The 23,108-nt window shown below is 36.8% G+C and overlaps 2 protein-coding genes across 6 annotated transcripts in view; both read left to right on the forward strand.

Moving 5' to 3' along the window:
- The first annotated feature begins 157 nt into the window (after positions 1-157).
- On the forward strand, positions 158-8,703 carry LOC132199666 (BUB3-interacting and GLEBS motif-containing protein ZNF207). 3 transcript variants are annotated; one of them, XR_009442120.1, is made up of 10 exons: positions 158-366; positions 625-878; positions 940-1,241; positions 1,294-1,400; positions 1,554-1,683; positions 2,252-2,467; positions 3,046-3,190; positions 3,370-3,561; positions 4,040-4,415; positions 5,818-8,703. XR_009442120.1 is itself a non-coding variant. In XM_059624560.1 (9 exons), the coding sequence occupies exons 1-9, from the start codon at positions 326-328 to the stop codon at positions 4,150-4,152; spliced, it is 1,500 nt and encodes a 499-aa protein (XP_059480543.1). In that variant the 5' UTR covers positions 158-325; the 3' UTR covers positions 4,153-8,703. The 3 variants fall into 3 exon arrangements, 2 of the variants coding, with proteins under 2 accessions (XP_059480543.1, XP_059480544.1); XM_059624560.1 differs by having other exon boundaries at positions 4,040-8,703; XM_059624561.1 differs by lacking the exon at positions 2,252-2,467 and having other exon boundaries at positions 4,040-8,703.
- Positions 8,704-9,402: 699 nt separating this feature from the next.
- LOC132200319 (regulator of G-protein signaling 7) overlaps positions 9,403-23,108 on the forward strand; it is a 39,787-nt gene continuing 26,081 nt past the window's right edge. For all 3 annotated transcript variants that reach the window (XM_059625702.1, XM_059625701.1, XM_059625703.1), the window contains exons 1-2: positions 9,403-9,853; positions 18,869-19,073. In XM_059625702.1, coding sequence (XP_059481685.1) covers positions 19,017-19,073 — 57 coding nt within the window. In that variant the 5' untranslated portion in view covers positions 9,403-9,853; positions 18,869-19,016. The remainder of the gene's footprint in view (positions 9,854-18,868; positions 19,074-23,108) is intronic.

The raw sequence follows: 23,108 nt of genomic DNA on the forward strand, positions 1-23,108 counted from the left end.
TTTACAACCTAATAAAATTAATGTACGTTGGCAATGCTGCAGTAAAGAGGGTAATTGGGTGGTGGGGAGATGTACTGTGGTCTCTGAGAATGCAACGTTGCCAATTCGAACTAGCCGAATCTAAATAGCATGCGTTTTTTACGTCATACATACAAAATTGGTGCCGTCGACCCGAGCGACAGACATCTTGAATCTCGGGAGGTGCGCTGCTTCGAGTGAAGCTGTTTTCGACGCTCTTTTTTCCACTTTTATTGTGATATTTTCTCAACCCGAGGAAGGTCATCAAGCCACTTTCCCGTCAGAAATTTCAGTCAATTTTTGAACCATGGGACGCAAAAAGAAGAAGCAGTCGAAGCCCTGGTGCTGGTATCCTTTTCTATTCTGCAAAAATCAATGAAAGCGAGCTTCTGATCGAGGCTCGACATTTTCGTAATTTCTAGACATGTTTATTTTTGGCCGCATTCGTGCTAGAGAGATTTTTTTGAAATTTATTCTTTTTTTCTAGCTCACAAAGTTTGTTCGAGCACTAAAAGTATAAAATTCTGAAGCTAAAAAATCGCACTCAAAACAAATCAATTTTATGATTTAACAAAAAAATTCCATTTTCCTTGACCTTTTGCTTAGGTATTGCAACCGGGAGTTCGACGATGAGAAGATATTAATACAGCATCAGAAGGCGAAACACTTCAAGTGCCACATTTGCCACAAAAAACTGTACACAGGCCCTGGTCTTTCAATCCACTGCATGCAAGTGCACAAAGAGACAATAGATAAAGTTCCAAACTCGTTGCCGAATAGATCCAACATCGAAATAGAAATCTACGGGATGGAGGGCATTCCGGAGGTGGATCTCAGGGAACACGAAAAACAACGAGCAGGTATTATCCGCTTATTCGCAATTAAATTCACGAATTGTAATTTTATTTTGTGGCTCTTCAGGTGGGATGCGACCACAAAGTCCAGACAGCGGGGACGAAGACGAACCTGCTGCCAAAAAGCCAAAGGACGCCCTCCAGGTAGGAGCAATGCCCGGCGGCACACCGGCGCCCAATGGTCCTCAGATGATGACCATCCAAGGAATGCAGCAGATGGCCCCTGGTATGCCTGGAGGACCTTTGATGATGCACCCCATGATGGGGGCGTCACCCTTCATGATGGGTCCCATGGGACCCATGCTCGGCAACCACCAACTTCAGCAGGCGCAAGCTCCCAACAAACCTCTCTTCCCGGCTGCTGCGGCAGTAAGATTTAAAAAAAGTCTCTTGAAATTATAATCAAACAATAAAATTTTAGGCGAGTAGTACAACGTCGTCGGCAACTGTCGTGGGAGCCGACTTTAAGCCCATTACGACTTCTGCAAGTGCAACAACGCAAGGGAGACCTACATTTGCAGCTTACGGGTAAGTGGAGATAGAATCAACATCAGAGTAAATTATTAAATTTTCTTTTTTTAAACAAACGCAATTTTTTTATTTAAAGAATCCGCAAACTTTTGGAACAAAATTTCCAATAGAATCAGTTTTATTGAACTGTTGAATATATTAAAATTTTAGTTCCAGCACGCCAAGTGGCAGTGACACGCCAACGGGCTCTGGGTCGAGTACGACACCAAAGACGCCCGCGATGATCAACACAACAAGTGCCACAAGTAGGATTATGCACCCGCCCGAGGACATTTCTCTGGTGAGTAGCGCAATGCATTAAGTTTTGCTCTTGGAGCATGTATTTCTGTATTTATATATCACCAAGCAAAAGTGTGTGTGACATTGTTGCATTACTACTAGACTATTATATATTTAAATATCTCCATTTATGATTTTCTCTTTGCTTTTTAAACAAATTGGCAATTTTTGAGTAGATTGGTTCAGCAATTGGTCTGTGCTTCTCTCTAATTGGCGAGCAGTGTAGTGGGATTATAATTTTGTGTAGATCCTTTTTCCTTATCTCATTTAATTCGGAGCCAATGTTGCCCTCTCACCTAATCATTAATATTGTGCATTGGTGTATCTGATGTGAGGAAGAGAATTCATAGAACCAAACAAAAAAAAAACTAGGTAAATACCCTCAATCTATCTTTGTATGTTATTAATATTTTTTGTTGTGTATTTTGAAATTTAAAACTTAAAACACAAACCAATTGCAAAAAGTTTATTCAATGATTGTCACATCACCACCTTTAATGCTTGAGAATGTGCTGTTTAATGCAAATGAGGGTGCTGTGTGGTAATTTGGGGGTGGTTTGGATGGTCAGGAGGAACGCAGGGCCACACTACCCCAGTACCGACCCAATGCTGGTGCTGCTTCTCTTGGTGGAATGATGCCTGCGGGGATGGTGGCTCCTGGTATGCTCTCCTCCCCACTAGCTGCTGTTTCTTCGGCTGACGAGGCGGCCGTTGCTCATGCACCCTCGGCGGCCCTGTTCGCCTCGTCCATGGCGGCTGCTGCAGCAGCAGCAGCTGCGATCGAAGTAAGTCTCGGAATGTGTTAATAATTAACAATTATTTTCAACTGAATATTTCAACATCACTCTTTGATTTTGTTAAATTATTTTCTCATCAAGAACACACACACACTCACACCGTCTTATTCTATTTTTTTGGAACATTCGTTGACTGAGATGAACACTGCCTCAATGTGCTGTTGACATTTGTTTCTGCATTTTTTTACTCTATATTATGGACATGAATTTATCTTTAAATATCCAGTTTAATTATTACTGTGTTATATATTATTCTTTGCGCGTGGCATCATCTTTTCTAGATTTTGCAATGTTAGTTCTCGGGTATGTTTTGGAAGCCAGTAGTTAATCTAACCTTTGGAATTGTTAATTATTACTATTATTACTTTCCTCACAGTCCTAATTCTAGCTGCTTATAATTCAATCACACTGCTAAAGGTGCAATATGATAACCAGTATCATTCCGAGATAATCAGGTCGATTTTATTTCCTTCACTATTTGAATACAGAAAAAAAATATGGACCGAAATCAGACAATTTTCACATGAGAGAAACCTTGTTTTAAAATATGACTCGTACCCTTCTAGGAAGAGAGACGAGCCTTGATGCCTCGCTACCAGCACAGCGCCCTTCTTCCCCATGGAATGGTTCCTCTTTCAGTCGCCCAACCGATGATGCTGGCTGCCAGGCCAATGGTCAGCGTTGCGGGCCACCAAGTCACAAATGCTGCAGGTTTGTTCAGACAATTGAATTTGGAAAATTCCAGCTAATTTGCGCCTTTTTAATTAAATGAAAACACAAATGAAGTGGATAATTTTTACAGGCAAATTTAGCAGTTTAGGATAAAAAACTGCTTGAACTTTTGTCTGATTTAATAACAATGACTTTTAAAGAGTCATTTTATTTTCCAGCCGTAGCTATGATGAATCAAGCGCAGGCAAACGCTATGCTTCGAGCGCAGCAGCAGCAACACCCTGCAGCCATGGCCGCCTCGATGGCCGCTGTGGCTCTCGGCCAATTTCCCGGAGGTCATCATGGTCACCAAATGGCCATGCTGCACGGGGCCAACATGCTTCGGCCACCGCCAATGGGGCTGCCGCCAGGTTGGTAACAAGTTTCATATTTTGGAAGACGCCTCATCATTCTTTTTTCATTGAAGGGAAGGGTGTCGCAGTAAAGTTGTTCATAGTTTTTGCTTGCTTATCTTGTTGTGTCACTTACAAACTAAGCTTGAATTTTTATCCTCGTGTTAGATGTAGGAAATAAATCATGAACTCCTAAATACCCTGAAATTTGGTCGAGAATCATGTAGATTAAATCCAAAGTAAATTTAATGGCTTCAAATATCCGGCTGGATTAATCTTGTTTGGAGTTTTCAAATTAATTGAAAAAAATTTTTTTGTTCTATTTTCAAATGTAGAATTAAAACATAATTTTTTTAACCATTTTGTCCATTTTTATGTTCACTCTATAGTAAATTTGCTGCTATTGAAAATCTTACAAATTTATTGCACCGTTTATCTGAAATGTATGTGTCACTTTTTTGATGTGCTCATTGCAAGTTGTTGGATGCACTTTCAGGCATGATTCACGGTTTGCCGCATGGCGCGCCAATGGGCCCATTCGGCGGTGCGCCCATGGGCTTCCCCGGCCACCCGATGTTGGCACCGATGATGCACCCACGCTTCAGATGATCAGGTTTGCTGGGCTGGGAGGACGTGATGGGAGGCGGAGTAGCTGCCCCAGCGCCGTCGACGGGCTTGCCACCGCCGATGCAAGTCGCGCCTCCTGCAGCTGCTCTTCCTGTCCCAGTGTCAACAGTTACCGCCCCACCTCGGCCCATGGCAGGAGTGTGGCTCCTTCTGCGGTGAGATCAGCTCGCAACTCTCGGCCCCGACGAAGCCTCGGCTGACTGAATGGCCGGCCAGACGCAATGATCAGTTGTTTAGTCAAACCGGTATTTATCTTTTCTTTCGATCCATTATATATACATTTTTCCTTCTCCTGATCACACTTGCACTCATCAACTCAATGGAGCTGAATACAATAATTTTGATAATTTTTCATCAGCATGCAAATATTATGTTGACCAAGCAAGGCGTTGCAGTGTGTCTGTTATTTATTTTTTTAAAATTCTGTACCTTAAATATTAAATACAATATTCGTAAATGTGGCGTTCCGAAGCGTACTGCACTCTGTGGAGGGGACTATATATTCTTTAAATTAATTCATTTGATCGAATTTCTCAACACGGTTGTGGATGATCATGCTCTCAGAATCCAATTCTTGTGCATGCCCAACTGACAGGATTGGACTTGTTTTGTTGCTTTTTCTTGCTCTGTAGATGCTTGACCCAGTCAATTGGCCACTTTGGTGGAGCCGCCTCTGATCCGAGCAATTAGTGGCAGTGTACTTAATTAATTAACTAACCCATCAGAGCCGGCTTCTTGTTATCTCTAGAAGTAAAAACAAAAAAATAACGATTTTCCCTACGGAAACCGATTGCTCATTTGAACGACACGAAATAAGTGTTCAATTCAAAAAAAGACTATAATAATTCAACAAACAATCTCTGCCGATTTTTGAGAATCCAATACCCTAGCGTACGTGTTTTCTGTGTGTACATATCTAGCATGCTGTGATAGATGGATGCTAGTATAATTTCCAGTTGTGAAGGTCCGCTTTGGGAGGAAAGGTTCATTCCGTCCACTTAGTCGGAATTAAAAGAAAAATAAAAAAAAAAATCTTGAAACCATTTTCCCCAACTGGAGTCTTGACCGCTGGGAAAGAGCAAAACTAAACACTTAACAAGTAAAATTGTACTGTGGAAAAAAATCCATCTGGAAAGAAGCATTTTCACCTGGCAAATTAATGGCTTGCTGCTGTTGAAACTGTTGTAGATCTGTGGTATTATATCATTCAATAACATAGTTGGAGCAGAATGTACTATTGTCGATTTTACAGAATATTTTATAGAATTACTATGTTCGTTTGTAAAGCCACTTTTAGACACACACACACTAAGCAATTTTTCAATCAATGTGTAACTTTCGAAAGACCTTTGGTGACTTCTTGAAACTTGTCCCGATCTTGTGTGTATCTTACTAATTGGATGCTATTTTCATTGCAAGACAGCTGAGACTCATAAAAACTTCTAATTTTAATTTCAAACATTTAAAAAATAAATATATTAATTGATGACAAATTTCTTTAAAAAGCCTAACTGGGTTTCAGCTTTTTGCAACACTCGGCATGCTGACATTACAAAACAAAACATTTCCCTCCTAATCATAGCACCCTTGCTGATACCAAAGCCCTCTCTGATCGTAACTGAAACACCTCTTCCAATTTATCGACAGAATTTAATGCATCTGCAACAACAACATTGCTGTTTTAAGCCTCCACAGCTCGGTGAGTGATCCAACTCTCAGTATCATTTACCATATTTATATATATATGACGTTATTGAGTGGTGGCGTATTACTTTTTTATTGTATGCACCCGGTCGAGTGAATTTTTGGACCAACGTTTCTCGGCCGGCCCCGGCCGACCGGGAAACGCAGCGCCTGTTTTGTCGTAGTTTTGGCACAAGCAAGGAGCAGTTAAAATAGCAATGATGAAAGGTGGGACTTCTTTTTTTCCTTATTTTTATTTTGATATAATATATAAATACATTTTAAGTTCTCAATCAAAACACATGATGAGTCAGTTAGTAAATTTTTGACGTACAAATTAATTAATTAATAACTGATCATTGAACGTGTGCGTTATAGTTTTTGAGCTGTGCGTAGGACAGCCTGTTTTACGTTTATTGATTGAATTTGGCTCTTTGAATACTTTTGCACCTCGATGGTTACATTCTTAGGCCTACTCACACTCACACGCAGGCAATCAATCAATCAATCAATACTTTTGGTATGTTTTTGTTTTGTTTTTGTCATAAAACAGTTAGTTGACATACATAAGAAAAGGTAAGCCGTTTTTCTTTTCATTATTTTTTACCTCCACCTCCTGCCTCCTTCCTGGGTTTTGGTTGGTATTGTCATTTCTTTTTTTTATATATATAATTTCTCCTTTTTTTCTGTACATTGTTAACTTCTTTGTTTTCAACCAAATCTGTTGCCTCTGCCACACACGCATAAACCGCTGACATGTTTTACTCTTAAGTTGACCTCTTTCGAATTGGGTACCTCCGTAATATATATCTTACGCTCAGATTGTTTTTTTTTCCATTCATTAATTAATTACTTGCTGTGTGAGTACATACGACTTTTGCGAACAAGATGTTTCTCATCCATGTAATCTTTGGCAGTCTAATTTGTAACTCAGGGGCTAATGACAGACAGAGAGTATAAAGTAAGTACAGCAAAATTTGTAAGGTCCGCGCGGAAGGGTTGAGGAAAAAATGTTCACTTGTAATATGGTGATGCGCGGTGTGCGATTCTTCGCCGGGTGGAAAATTTAAAAAAAAAAATGGGTTCCTTTTAACAAATTGATTCCGCGGCAATCGAATCGCAGACCGCGTCACGCCACCATAGCGTTGCTCTCTTTGCGAAAAAGAAATAGATGGCGTGTGTTATCTCGATAGAGAGATATATTTCTAATTAACCTTAAATAATTTAACAATCCTTGCTGAGATTCGTTGATGCAGAAAGATACGAGGAAATATTAATAAAAGTTTAGATGTCTCAAGCTAAGCATTTGGCGTTTCTGTGTGTAGCACCAGGTAAGCGCACTCTCTGAACCTCCCCTATTTGAATGGGGCTAATCTCAGTAGTAGATTCTCATACCGAGTTCGTTTCATTATATTATATTCTCTTTCCTCTCCTATTACAAATAATCGCAGTACCGCATATTCATGGCTTTTGATTAATCAATCCACTGATTGTCTTTGTCTATTCGATTTTGTGATAAAAAAGAAAAATAAGGGTGAATCACTGAACCAAAAGATTAATATGGTTTTTTAATTTTTTTTTTCTCAAAAACAGGCTAAGCACATTTTTTTTTAAAATTAAAACTAGTGGTTCAATGGATACAAAAAAAGTGCATGTTGGTTGGTTGGTTTCACAAGCAGCGTCAACTGGAAATTGTTCTCTTTGATCGCACAAAGGTAGGAATTGTCCCAATAATAATAAAATGCAAAATCTGTCTCGTCGTCGTCGGCTGCAATAAGGTAACCAACTATACAGTATTTCTACTGCAAGCATGGTGGTGGGGGATGATTGCAGCATTCAAGGCATTCATTGCATCTGTAAAACTACACCACAATGTCACAGCTTCCCGAAAGGGTTGCTGTTGGGTCCTATGGCCCCCAGCTAAGCCCAGTTTTGATAACCTGCATCTAACTAAAGTGTCCTCTCAAGTCTTCAGCAATTCTTTGCCCTGCTGTTTCCAAATTAATAAATTAATGGCAAAGATTTGCTCTGAAAAAAATTCAACTAAATAAAATACCGGCTATTATAGGCCTTTCTAAAGTATAATACAAATGATGAGGCGCTTTAAACCTACTGGATGGCTGGTGATATTTGATAATCAGCTGGCATTTTTGTGATGTTTTTCGTGCACAATTTAATTTCAACTCAAATAAAACTTGAGCCGTATACAAAGTAGCACCTTCGCTGTGGCTTTTGATCAAAATTAGTTAATTTGATTTTTGACTTTTTTTTACTCACTTTTAAAGTGCCAGCTGATTATTTTGGTATAGAGATCTTCAACAAGGTGTGTCAGCTTCATTTTCGCTATTTATTTGCTGCTACAGTGGTCGCAACGTCGAGCGGGTCTCAGGCCCGTGGCGTTGCTGGGCGAAAGAGCCCCCAGCATCAATTGCTGGTGACGCACCGTGTGATTAATCAAACCTTCAATAAGTGAGAAGCTGAGCTACCTGTCTCGATCAGCTTTAAACCAATCTTCACGAGAGTCGCTTTCTTCATCCGAGCTGAGCGTTTTGAGTCTGAACAAAAAGTAAGTCGTCTTCCATCGAGAAGCTGACCTTTTTAATCTTTTACATAAAATTGAGTTTTACTCGAGAAAAAAATATCTTCATAATTTATTTTATTTTACAGAGGAATGATAAAAAGAAACCAATTGTTTCATCTCTGTATTTTTTTATTATTATTATTAAATAATAAAATTACAAAAAAATTATTAATTCTTACAAAGTATAAATTGCGTTTATTGCAATGAAGTGAAAATTTTGTTTTTTTTCCTTTATTATTTTCGAGAATACACTAATTTTTTGCAGCAAATACGCATTTTCATTGCATCAACTACCCTTTCTGATGTGCTTAGGTTAAGTAAGGAAAATAGGTCGGTGTTTTTTTCTTCTATTATTATTATTAATCGCATTGCAAATAATTGGAAGCAGCAATATTTTATTTTATGAAGTAATATTATTCATATCACAGAATCAATACCGATGCTAGTCAACTTATGGTATTCAAGAATTCAGTTGAGTTCAGATATTAAAAAGAATTTGCAGAAACATAATTTATTTTAAACTAGATTGAAGTACAAATTAAATTGAAACTAATTGTGGCTTTTATAATATGAAAGTGTTCCTACCATGATATATGGCCATTTAAAAATTTGATGAATCCAGTTTAGAGCTGAAAATTAACAATTAAAACGACGAGTTGGAAAGCTTAAGTGCACCGGAACCTTTCATCTTGCATGGACTAAAAGAGTTTAAAATTTTAAATGTGGACTTTCTACACAGTTGGAAAAATTACCGACAAGCTTATACGGGAGCCAGAATAAAGCCAGCAGTTTAATGAGGCTAGGGCACATAATCGCACCAATTAGGGTGCACCGAGAGAGTAATGATCGGCGAGTCTAGCTTAGTGAGTTCTCCAGCGGCGGGTGCACTGGCTGGGAAGTAGCTGGCGCGGCATGTGGTGCCATCTGGAAATCGATAAATCCAGAATCAATGAGGGAGAGCAGGAGCAGAGCGAGTGGCTCGAGGAGTCAGTGCGAGGGTTGTGGACGAGGCAGCAGCAGTGGCCAGCAGGCTGGGCATCTGGCAGGCTGGCAGCAAGTTGAGATCGAGGCGGCCTCCCTGACCAGGACACACTTCGGCAGGGGCCAGCGATGCGGCCGAGCACAGTCCTCGACGAGTCGCGGCGGCCTGTGATCCGAGCGGCCCTCGAGGACCACGGCTGTCGCGGTGCAGCCAGCGGCGCTCGGCGAAACCCCCAAAAGTAGATCACACGCACTACACACACCGTCGCTCTCATGCCAAATATGCTGCACCTTTTTTTGCCCGAGGAGCGCGCCTCCACACGTTTTCGCAGGATGCAAAGGCAGGAGCAGGTGACGCTGACGGTGCTTCACATACTTTAATTTGCTTCCTGCAAAGTGAACCGACACCCGGACAGATGCGAGGAGAATTGAAAACTGGTGAGATCAAATTTTAAGACTGGAAATAAATTTTTAAATGTATATTTAAAAACATTTATAAATTTCAAATAATTCTAATTTTGATATTTAGAAATAAATTTCATTAAAAACTGGTGACATGAAATTTTTACGAATTAATAAAATTAAATAAAAAATTAAATTTTTCAATATGAAAATAAAAAAGGTATAAAAATGAGACAGTGTAAAGTATAATGAAGATTGGCAGGTTAATAAAACCTTCCAATTTTTGGGGAAATTTTCCTGGTATGTCATTTTCTAAGAATCATCTTTCCGTGTCTTTTCACAAACGCTTTTATCTTTTCCAATTTACTTTTGTCTTCTATCCTGAAAATCAAGTTACTAGTTTTCCTGGATTTTCTATTGCATAATAAAATATTTAATAATATTACTAATTCTTTTGCACCGATTTAATTTGAAAGCTTGAATAGATTTTATCTTCAGATACCGTTTTTTAAGAAGCGCTAGTGGAGACGGCTATGGTCCGCTGCTCATAATTGCGCATCAAATTTGATAGTGCGCGTGTATATAATATGCAGGGAAGGAGAAAGAGCTGCTCCGCCTATCGTCTCTAAGCTGTTTGCATTTTGATCGTCCCGTTTTCGAGCAGAGCACACACACACCTCTATTAAATGCTTTTATGATAATCACACGCGGCTCTTTACTGTTCCCGCACACGAAAGTTTGACGGGAGTAAATTTTACTAATTATGCAGCGCCGAGTCGTAAAAATTTCGCGCTTATCTCCGTCGGGGCATTTTCGCAGCCACTTAAATTTTGGAAAAGGAAATGAAGTGTGTATGTGTGTTTTATTGAGAGCGACAAATTGAATAGGACAATTTATCTTAATTTTGTGGCTCCCCGCGGAGTGTAAAGAGACGCGTCAGCTGTTTCTAATTGGGGCCCCCTCGCACGGCCCTTGGCATTAAATTTAATTGGAAATGGTGCGCTGTTGTGGGTTTATTAAAACGTTTGCATTATTTACAAAGCGACCGCAAAAAGGACGGAATGTTTTAATTGATTGATTTATATTATGCGAAAGCCGAGCGGAAAAATCACTGAATGTTGAGAGATAGGAGCACCACTAATGCTGCGGCAGTGTTTTCAAAACGGCGCAAATCGGATTATAAATGAAAGTCCCTCTCTTTCGCGATACTCGTCCTCTATTTACAAATGAAACCGCTGCTTTTGTGAACCTTTCCCTCTCATTAACGGAGATTAATTTCCATTATACCTCCAGAAGGGGTAGGAGACGAATTTTAATTGCAACTCGTGGTTTGAAAACTTCCATTATTTCTCATCCTCGGATATAATTTTCGTGTTTTTCAATATATCAGTATTATATAAACTCATGGTTCATATCTAATATAAAATTATATAATCCTTTAAATTATATGTATAGTGGTAACGCAATAATTATATCATAATAAATTATAAAATTATTCAACAAAATAAATATTTAACACGTGAAATATAATTTAAAAAAAAAAACATCCTATTACTATAATTTGTTAAGAATTTAATTATTTTGTTCACGATTATAAAGCTTTTGAGTAAAATAATTATTATTAGTTGCGATTAGACATTTCAAGATCTATTTAATATTCAAACTTAACTTCACTGTAAATAAATAGAAGCGATCATTTTAAAACGTTATTAATTTCCATGCTAAAACTACACTTATTTTTAGCTGACGTGACTTTAACAGGGAGTTTTATGCCATAATTATTATTTCTAAATTAAATTTTTGTTTAATTTTGTTTCTTTGAAAAGTAAGTGAAAATCTTTAATAAGAATTTTAAATCAAATCAACATAAAATTTAGCAGCCTGTTTTATATAAAGTAAAATCAATTCTATATCGCAGCTCCCTGAAGAAGTCCTCACAATCAGCTGAATATCACTGATCATTTCTTGTCAAAAACAGATCCAGTTTTTGCAGAAATAATCATGAAGCCACTTCAACCACTATTTTTTTATCGGAATCAAATACATAGAAAAAGACTTGAAACTATTAATTTTGAATTTTGAGAATTGCCCACTGACAGTGAGTAACTTTTTTATTTCAACATTTATTTCAACATACAAAAAAAAATCAAAGGAAAATCAAAGTGGAGAGGATAATTATGTAATTAATTTGGAGAGCTTCTGTTCTTTTTCAAGAAAATTGCTTTTACTGAATGAAAAAGCATTCAAAATGAATAAGCAAAATTGGGCTGCTTTTTTCATTTTTTTCCTTCAAAAAAATTGACAAAGGTGCTTTAGTTGTTGAAAAACCCTCAACTCTGTGTTGGTGGGTTGCGAGAAAAATCTGAGGTGAAGGCAGCGCTGATTAAACGTGGCGGCGGCAGCGGGTCTTGTGCGTCAAGCAGCAGCTCGTCGCACACGTACTGCACCCCGAAGGCTGGAAGAAAAATTTCGAGCTCAACCGTGAGCCAACGGAGAGACGCAGAGCTCGCTCAATAATTTGTTTCCTCCGAGGACAATTTCCTATTTGTTACATTTCCTTCTTTCGCGTGCTGGAGGTGCGGTGCCGCCCGCCAGCTTAAAGCGCTAACAAAGAGCCATTTATGCACAGGAGATGAGAGCACAGCTCGTGCAACCGTCGTTTATAAACCCCTCGCGCTGGTGGGCGGGCGGCCACTGTTTGCCAAACCTTTGCTTTTTGCGGCGACTCCGTTCGATCCGTGCGTTTTTCAGCAGCCAAAGCACCAGACAATTGCGACCGGCTCAATTTTGCACCCTTGATTGAAAGTGATTGGTTTTCCGAATGGCCCTTTTTATCAGAGCCCAGATAAAAGAGACCTTTTGTCTGCCAATGGATTTTATTAAATTTTGTTTCTACTGATTTTATTTTTTAGAACATTTCGGTTTGTTTCATTACCTGAATCTAGTGTTTTAATTTAATAAGTTATATTAATGGAAAATTTATTTTAGTTTTTTTACAGGGGAAAAAATATATTTAAAATTTTAAGCACTAGGGTTCAGCCGTGGTTAATTTAGCAAAATTAGCACTGCTATGAATTAATTTTGATAAAAGTTTAAAAAAAAACGTAATTTTTCCTTCAAAAGGAATTTTTGTTCTTAAAAAATTGTAATTGTCTCGTATTTCACGACTTAATTCAATTCTTTATAATTATTCGATAAACGTTTTTCAAAAAGCGCAAGAATAATTTCTTAATTGGTCCTTGATTTTTTTATTGGCAATTTGTAATATCAAAGACGAGTATATAGACGAGAATAATGTAAACGAGTGTGTTAAAATCATGAACGAAGTATTAAGAGATGTCGTGTATTGGTCGGAAGCGAATGGACTGAAACTCAACCCGAGTAAATCGCAAGCTATGTTTGTTTGTTCTGAACGAAATAATTCTAAAATCTCTGCGATGTTAAGTGAAAAATTATATTTAAATGATGTTGAGTTAAATTTTGTGCAAGATGCGAAAAATCTTGGTGTTATGTTTGATAAGAATTTGTCTTGGAACGCGCAAGAGTCTAGAATATCGCAAAAAGTTTACGGTACTTTAAAAAGTATTGAAAAATTCAGAAATGTTACTCCCGAGAAAGTCCGTATAAGACTTGTCAAAAGCTTGATTCTGCCACACTTTGATTATTGTGACATTGTTTACTGTAATTTGACAGCCACGCAAATTAACAAATTGCAAGTACTGCAAAATCATTTGATCAGGTATATTTTTGATGTAAAGATCGGACAAAATTTATCACCCTTGTATAAAAAATGTGAAATTCTGAAAATCGCGGATAGGCATAAATTGAAAATTCTAGTTCAGACACACAAAATCTTGTATAAAAATAGTCCAGAGTACTTGAACGATTACGTTACGACAATGTATGATGTAAATTTGCTCGGGCGCACGAGAGCGCACCGAATGAAATTGCTCGCACCGTTTGTTAGTGTGGAGGTACCGGAAAACTGTTTTCAAGTTCAATGCTATAGGCTTTGGAATGAGTTACCATCAAATCTATGTTTGAATGAAAATGTTAATTTTTTTAAATCGGTACTGAAAAAGCAATATTTTGAGCAATACTAATGTTTTCTCTCTCTCTTGTTTTAAAATTTTCGTTTTTTGTCATTTATTTGGATGAGTTCATGTATGGGGCATAGTTGCCCTAAATTCGAACCCAATAAACATTTCTTGAACCTATATTTAGGAATAAAATAATTGAAAAGTAACTCTCTCAGGCAATCAATGAGTGGAAAATATCAAGTGGTTCAAATTAATTCCATTTAATTAACTTCAGCCGCTTTATATTTCGAAACTTGGGAATACAACATATTTTTCAATGAAAATCCTTTTTGTATGGAAGAAAAAAAAATGTTCCACTTAAAATGAACCGTGTCCCGAGAGATAATAAATGCAACTATTTTTTTACGATGTAAATATTTCACAGAATTTATATAACATTGTTTGTTTGTCTAATTGTTTAAGTTAAAAGTAATTTTTTCTCTTTTCAGAATGCATGTTCTGAGGAGTCAATAAAAAGCTATACAAAAAACAATTCTAAAAAACAAATTAATTGAGGATAAAATTCTAGATTAAAAATTTTGTTAGCGTTTTTTTTATGTAGTTTGTAATTAAAAAAAAAATCCTAATTTTTTTATTTTTTCTTTGCATGATTAAATTAAAAATATTTTAATTTATCAAAGTTTCCCAATGATGTGCTGATCTAATTATAGCAGAGTCTTTGGAATCTCATTTGTAATTAAATTGCATTCAGAACCTTTTTGCAGTGTACAATTTTTCATTATCCATTCTATAAAATATGCGTAGTCGTCTCTCTGAATGCAATCTTGAAAATTTGCATTTTCCTTTATTGCAAAATGCACTCTTGAAAGCGCGCGCATAGTTGCATAAGATCCTCTCTACTCTGAATAAAACGCTTTGAAACGCAGGATAAAAATGGAATTCAAGTAGCTGGAGTCGGACAAAATAGAAATTATTACACAGTTGGCTTAATGAACTACCACTTGATTCGATCTGCTCTAGGTGAGCGCACACTCGCTCTGCTCTCTCGGATTCTATCGATTTGCACTGCATATAATGATCAGCCTATACCGTGCATCTCTCTCTGGCTCTGTTGCTGACGGCGACACAAAACCGCCAGAAGCAGCCTTCAGAATTGCGGAATCATCATTTTTATTCCGCGCAAGCAGCGCGTGGAGGCGGTTCGGTTCCGCTGCCTCTTTCAATTAGTTCGCTCTTGAGAAAGAAAGATGCCTTTTTTCTCTCGTCCGCGCCGCGAAAACAAAAGAATTTTCTGCGTCGATCTGCCGGACAGTCTTTTCTTATTTGCGAGAGTGCTTACGCGTCTCCGGCTTGATTATTTTTGTCGTCGCATACTTTTTGTTTCATTAAAGACAGATAAACTTTTGCTTCATTCAAATAAGAAGAAATGTATGAAAATCTGTAAATTTAACGTCATTTAGTGAATTTTAACAGAATTAATTTTTAATCAAATGTGAATCTGGACTTTTTGTTTCCAATTCAAGAGGGAGAATAAAAATCACTGGTCACAGAAAAAGCATTTTTGGGGCCAGACCTCAACTATTTTCACTCATAAACCTTTATTTTGAACAATTTCGTTTATGCTACTTATTGTTAGTTAACAATACACAAAACCCATTCGAGGAAATAAATGCCGTTTTATTTAAATTCAAACAACATGATTATACCCTCGAATACTATCAAATTTGCGAGATCAGATGTCTTGTTATATTTCAAGGGAAATAGCCAGAAAGCTAGTTTTTCGGTTGATTTCATCACGTTTACTGATTGTAAGATGATAATTGGAAATTCAAACCCAATAAATATTTTCTTGAACCTAATCGTCCTTTTTGTAAGTCAATTTTTGTAGCAAAATTGCCACGTTTTTCTAACACAATAATTCGACTAATGAAAAGTATTGATAAGTCATTTATTCCATTTCTTAATTTGTCTGATATTTCATTTCAATTCTTCAATGGTACAAAGAAATGGATGTTTATTGAAAAAAAAAAAAAAAAGATAAAAAAGGTTTAAAATATTGGCTTATTGAAAATTTTAAATTCACAATATTTTTTTTAATAATTTATTTATTTGCCAAAAGTTGTTTGCAAATGTTTTGTAAACGCAGAAAAAATTTGCACTATGGAAACACATCCATAATACAAAGAAAAGAAATTAAAAATTATTATATAATAAATTAATTAAATTTATCCTATGCTGAACAATCAAATATTTATTCTGAACTTGGCAGTCGCATTGACAAAAAGTGTCAACTCTATTCTCCGGTTGATGTGAATGTTTGATGTGCAAAAATTTGTTTGGCATAAAAAATTTAGTGTCAGCAGGCAAAAGTGGGCTCTCTCGCTGTGTCGGTCGGTTGTTTGGCAAAAAGCACTCTTGCGAAGTGTACGTATGCGGCGCGGTCGTGTCGCGTCCATACTATGGAATTCACACAGAGCTGCTGAATAAATATGTATATGAACGCAAGCCGCCGTCACCGTGTATTTGTAAATATGAATGCGCAGAGAAAGTGCGTGGCGAACAAGTGGCCGGGCTTGAAAGGAAATTAATTGCGATTGCGTGACGTCAAAAGCGCGCAATTTAAAAATGCATTAAAGCGTCGAACATTTGTTTGGCGTGGCGCACGCCGAGATGGATTTATATTCATCTCAGTCAGTCACTCAGCCTGTCGCCATCGACATCTGGAACATTAACGTCACACATGTCAGTCCTCGGCGGAAAAGTTTCAAATCACTTCCCATTGATTTTTCAACGCTGAATTGGCGCAGATCAACAAAATGATGGAGTTTCAATCCATAATCTTCTGATTGGATTTGACATTTTGCAGAGTGATGGCATAAATAAATTAAAAAAAAAATTGCTGCTACTGATATGATTAATTTTATATAGTTGCAAATTGTGTTTATTGATCTATCACAAAGGCAATTGCTGCCCATAACGGGATACATCATTTATACATTCAAAATTATATAAAAGTAAAATTTAAAACTAGATTTTTTTCCCTACATTTTTGTATTATCTTGATGAATGATAAATTTTTCTTGTCAACAAGCATCTATTTTTAAAAATTATGCTCATTTTGAACATTGTTCTAATTGTAAGTTAGCTTATGGGAATTTTTGGTTCTAGCTTAGCATGTAAATTATCCTCCAATGTTATTTTTCAAATGAACTTTAGCTTAGAAAACCGCTTTCTTGACAAGAAATAGCTTCGTTTATCATTAAAATTTTTTTTTATAAATAGTTTTCTTTAAATTTTTAGAGTCCCATCAATAATGCATTTTAAAATTTAAAAAATATTTTATGTAGATTATTTATTTAGAATTAAGCAAATAACCATCAAAATGTAAAGAGATAAGTGTCTAATGATTCCAATTTTCCATTTAAAACTAACAAGAAATTCAATTAGGTTTAAATGCTCCGAAATTCGAATAAATTTTGAAGAGGAAAGCAACGAATTTTTATTTCGAATCAAATTATTAATTGAAGTAGTGCTGAGCTCGTTCGACAAGGAAAAAGCGGTGGCAAACAAACAGAACAGGAGGAAAATACCAACGCAGCCAATCAATATGGGACTTAACAAATGACATTCCATGTGTCACAACTCACAACGTCGTTGGCTCGCGTGTGCGAGAAGCAGTCGTGATGTAAGAATTGAGCCAGCGCTAGTTTTTCTCGGGCGCGTGGAATCAACAAAGGAGGAAAAAGAGAGAAAAGTGGGCTATGTACAGTACTCTGTGCTGCTCTCCCAGGCTCTTTCAACTCTTGGCTCTTGGCGATACATAGGCAACCCGCCGCACGCCGGATAAAGCAAAACTAGTTCAATTACATTCTCGGAAGCGTTTTACGACGAGCGGGCGCGAGATAAACAAATTTATTTCGGGTTAATGCTCTTACGGAGATTCGTCAAAATTGAATTTATCATCGAAATAAGAATATTTCTTGACAGAGCAAAACATATCTCGGAACGACCTGAACGAAAACCTCTTGTTTGATTTAGTTAATTAATTGGTTTTGCGCGCAACTTGCGTTTAATCAACACGTTTGCCAGCTTTGAAGTTCATGGCATAATTGTAAGCTCTTTCATATGTTTTGACCCTGATAGTGAAAAATACACAATTTTAATCAATATTTGGTAAAAATAAAATAAGTGAAAACAAAGATATGTAAAATACAGATAAATTTGATTAAAAAAATATACATAAAAAAACAGCGTTGAGTGCTTTTTGGAAGGAAAACCTTCAAACTGCTACTATCATAAAAATATCGTTGCTAAACTTGCCTCTAGCGAATTTGTATACAAAAATGAAATGTAATTTTGTTTTGTATTTAGTTTCAATGTTACCTGAGCAGATGATATTGCAATAAGTTTTTGATGCCGGTTTTGTTGTTGTCAACATCTGTTTATTTTTAAATTTTCACTTAAAGAGCTTTATAAAAAATAACAGAAATTTTCTTTTTGAACTGTCGTTCAATGGTCAGAATTTCAGAATTATGTTATTCCCATAAAAATAATAGTAAATAACTTTTATTTAATTATCCATAAAAAGACGCAATGAAAAGAAGGGTACTTTCTAAATAATATAAATGTACTGGATCAAACGCAGGTTAATATAAATATTTTTATATGTGCAAAAGCAAACGTTTTTATTAAGTTATCAGACGAACAATTTTTTTAAAATTAACAAAAAAGAACTAAAAAATTTAATATAAATAAATAAATTTAAATTATTTTTAACTGAAATTTATTATTAATTATACATATCTAAACTTTAATAATAAAATGTAAATTATTAAAAATTAATTTAAGTTAAAACGCATTAAAACCTTAAATTAAAATAATAAATTCTATTTAATAAAAGTTGCACCGGGCAAATTTAATCTTATAAATTTGAGCAACATGTTCCATGTCAGCATATGATTTCAATTAATTAAGTCTCTCTAGTTAACGCCGAATTTTTTTCTGCTTTCAGGGTGCAATCGAGGCGGCGGGTGGTGAGGGGCGGCGGCAACACCTTGACTGCAGTCATGGGGAGGGCACACAGCCCCATGGAGCCGGGCTAGTGCCCTCGACCTTCACCTTTCACTACTCTTAACTGCCAGCTGCTTATAACAACCGACATGGAGCACTTTGAGCTCACCGAGCACACCGCCAACCGACCCATGGTCTACACCAAGGTGAGTCGCATTTCCGCACAAGCCGTAATTTCGTAAAACCTTCCGGCCACAAAAACCCTCCATTTGCACAAATTCAATTTTCATTAGCCGCGTTGTTCAAGTTTCAACTAATCTTTAATTAATTAAATCAAATTAAAAATGGAGAGTTGAAAGAGACGTTTCAAGTCGACTTTGATGAGGTTAATATTTAATTTGGTCCCAAAATCCCCAAAGGCCGTCGACATTGAATTTTAAAGGACGGGCAGAGGCGTGCGCTTTTAAAGTGACGACGTTTTCCCTGAGGGAAAATCCACGCTCGTGAACAACAATGGTCGTCCAAATTAATTAACTGAAAGCCCGACCGGCCTGGAGAAAAAAGCACCACTAGATACCTTCGAATGCCGTTCGGGTGTAAGAAAAGAGCGCCATTTGTCAGTGCGAAAATCGTTTGAGCGGCTCTGTCTCTCCTTTTCTATCGCAGATACCATTTCCCTCTTCACTTTCCTCTATGGCTGCTGTGCAAAGAAATGCCGTCGTCTTTCAATTTCCTCCCGATCCGTCCACATCACCTGCTCTTTCTCTGCGCGCGTAATATCGTCGCGTGTGTATCGTGTTTCACGTCGGTTTTCGCTCAAAAAACATCCCCATCCGCAAACATAATTTAGCCGGCAACTGCGTTACGCGGGCGCATATAACGGCGAATGTCAACTGCGTGCACGAAAATGACGCTGCCTCAATTTATCCCTCAAAGAAAGGGGAACGCAGAGATAATATTATGTCCTCCTTCTTCCTGGTATAATAAATTTCCAACATTCAAGCTCTGCGTGTGATTTTCTGCGAAGAGAACGAGGAAGGGATTTAGTAATTTTTGTTTTGAAAAGTTCCAACGTGAACTTATTTTATGATTGGACTGATGAAAGTTTTCCAATTCTATAAGGACCTGAGAAGTTGAAAAAATACCAGGCAAGCAAAATGTTTTATTTTTAATAATTTATATAAAATAAGCAAAGGAAATTTTTAAATTTCATTTCTGTTCTGAAGTTTATATATGAACTTTTTTTAAAAGACAAGGCATTTAAAACTACATTAGTTTTAATTCTTTAATGAAATTGTGCTTCTTAATATTATGAATCTAAGAATAACAACTATTATTTTATAAGGAGTAAAAATTATGGAACAAATATCGTCGTGACTTGTAAAAAGATATCCAAGATTAAAAAATCTTAAAAAAACATCAAACAAGTAAAACTTGATTGATTTTTGTCGCACATATTTTGAATAAGAATGAAGGATAACACAAGGATAATATTTCCAAATAACTTTTGTATCAAATTAAATAGAGCATTAAAAAAGATTAATTTATATCATAGTTCATAGTTTATTGTTCATTATATAATACAGACTTCTTTTCTCGTTAAAAGCAAGTGGAAGAGAAACACGATCTCATTGGCAGCATTTTATATTTTTCATTTCTTATAAAAGGCAGCAGCAACCGCGGCTTCTTTTGCAAGTATTGACAACCTGTAGGCGCGACTTTGACTGCCAGGAAACGGAGACGACGCTTTTCTTTCTTCCTCTGTCTGTTCTTTTTCATAGCGCATAGCCACAAGCTTTAATTCGATTCTCGCGCTCGCGCTAATTGGCGGCGGCGGCACCGGATTGACATCCACAGACAATGAGTGCAGGCAGGCGCTGGTTATGCAACACGCCCGACCGAGAGACAAAGCAGATTGCCTAACTGTATAATTATTATTGTGTGCTGCGAACAATAATTATTATAATTACGCCACGTGGATAATTTCCGAGCGAGATTATTGGACCGTAATTTTTATTGTTCCGACAAACGATAAAGAGAATATGTTGCTGGAAATTGTATATAATTCAAAATTTTAGAACGCGTTTTGTATTATATTGTAAATTATTAAAATTACGAACAATTTTATGCTTTTTTTTTAAAGTAGCAGTCAGCTTTGCATAATTCCTTTATCCATTAAATTCTTAAAAATTCTTTTATTGATCCTTGTTTGATAAATTTTTGTAAATTCATTCATTTCATTTTTGTAGCGTTTAGCTTTGAAGTTTTAAAAATTGATTCCTTTATATTTTACTACAATTTAATTATTTTAAATAATTAAATTTTTCGTACGCCAAGTAATTTCTAGAATCTTAAAAAAATTGATAAGTTAGTTTATTTTTGTTTAAATTGCGATCAAATCCACAGTTTTAAAGGATAGTCAAGAACACCAAGTAAATTGAAGCCTTGTTATACAAAATCTACTCAGATTCAGAGAAATTCAGTGGGAGCAGAGATTTCATGAATACGTGATTGCAAACGCAAACATATATCAAATGACAAATTGGCCGAGCTGCGCAAAAAGATTTTCCGTCTCTCGGCGCGTCAATGCAAATCTTAAAGAGTTGCTCTCAATTTGCACATCAGCCTGCCGGGTGTTGCATCGGAGAGAGAGTCACCCCGGCCAGAGAGGCACACACACTCTCTGCTGGTTATGCAAATTGGATCTGAAAAAAGGATCTTGGCAAGGAAGCGTGTTCGCTAGCTAGTTTTGAGCCAGCCAACACACGGCCTGAATTAGATGACTCGCGAAAGGGCACAAAGAAAGGAGCGCCAAGATTTTATAGCTTATTGGCTTGCGTCACATTCTGTATTGGCCGAATACAAAGAAGCAGCCAGAAAGAAATAAATCAAGTCCCGCACCAAAGCAATCATCCGCGAATCCGAGTCAAAAATTAGCTTTTCTCTGTTGAAATTCGAATAATTTGTCTCTGCTAAATTTTCATTTCATTCAACAGTTGCACCAATCACTGAAATTGAATCTCTACATTATTCATTTTTCCGTCAGTCCACCTCTGCTCTTTTTCCCGGTAGTATAAATTCAACGAGATGGAAATAAATACCTAAATTACCGAATAACTGTGGGCAAACATTTCCGAGAAAAATAGTATTATTATACACCCTTTGTTTTGCTGCGCAAAGAGAGTTCACACGCCCGCAAGACACGCGTCACTCGCAGCACAGGAATGACTCATCTCCTCCGTGTCTGCTGCATGTGTCGGTCAGATTCACATGCAATCTTTCGACATTATAAATATAAAATGTTCAAAAAGACGAAACGCTACCTCTGGAATCGTCTAAACATAGATACAAATATAATTTTGATATTTAAATAGATTATTTAACATTTTTTTTATATTTTAACTGCGTTTTTTATGTTAAAAGTTTAATAACTTTCCGGATTTCCCAATAATTCATGCAAATTTCTTACTATAAAATTAATTACTTTATGTGGGAAACCGTTTAAGATCTCAAAATGATTTATAATATTTTATGAACAAACAGATTGTATGGTGTACTGGTGATGTTACTACAATAAATTGTTTGTATTAGTTTATTCTGTAACAAATTATGATTTTTAATTGAGGTAAAGAATTAAAATTAAGTGAGAATATCTTTTAATAAAAAAAAGAATTAAAAATTATGGTTTTGATTTTAACATCTCAAATTGAGAATTGAAGAATTGAGACAAGCAAATAATGCAAACAAAATTGCGTCCAGATTTTATTACTATTATTGATTTTTCTTTTAAATTTTTAATCACTTAAAGAAGCTTGCAATGCATTTAATTAAATTAGGAATTTCCCAGCTTCACAAACTGCGTTCCAGTTATTAAAGCGGCGATGAAGAGGACTTTTAATTAAAAAGCGGCCGAGAAACCGCAGGAATGCGAGATATTTTGCGCCAACTTTTCATAAATCAACACCCTTTTTCTCGTCTCTCGCTCGCTTGGTCGAAATCCTATCGCAATCGCCGGTCATCCGGCCAAATGAAATTCTCTGTCGGACGGCGAGGAATCGCGGCGAAATCAAGAGTAGCAAAAAGAAGAAGAGAAGAAGAAGAAGAAGCTATTGCCGCCAGTCAGGCCCATTGTGGAGCATGTTGTAAGGGGCCGCCCCATCCGGCCATACTTATCGATTCGAGCACCACCATTCCAGCAGGGGTGGCAGCGGCGGCGGTGCTCACCCCGGCACACACACCCC

The sequence above is a fragment of the Neocloeon triangulifer genome, unplaced genomic scaffold (assembly GCF_031216515.1).
Source record: "Neocloeon triangulifer isolate White Clay Creek 2 clone unplaced genomic scaffold, ASM3121651v1 ptg000014l, whole genome shotgun sequence".
NCBI lineage: Eukaryota > Metazoa > Arthropoda > Insecta > Ephemeroptera > Baetidae > Neocloeon > Neocloeon triangulifer.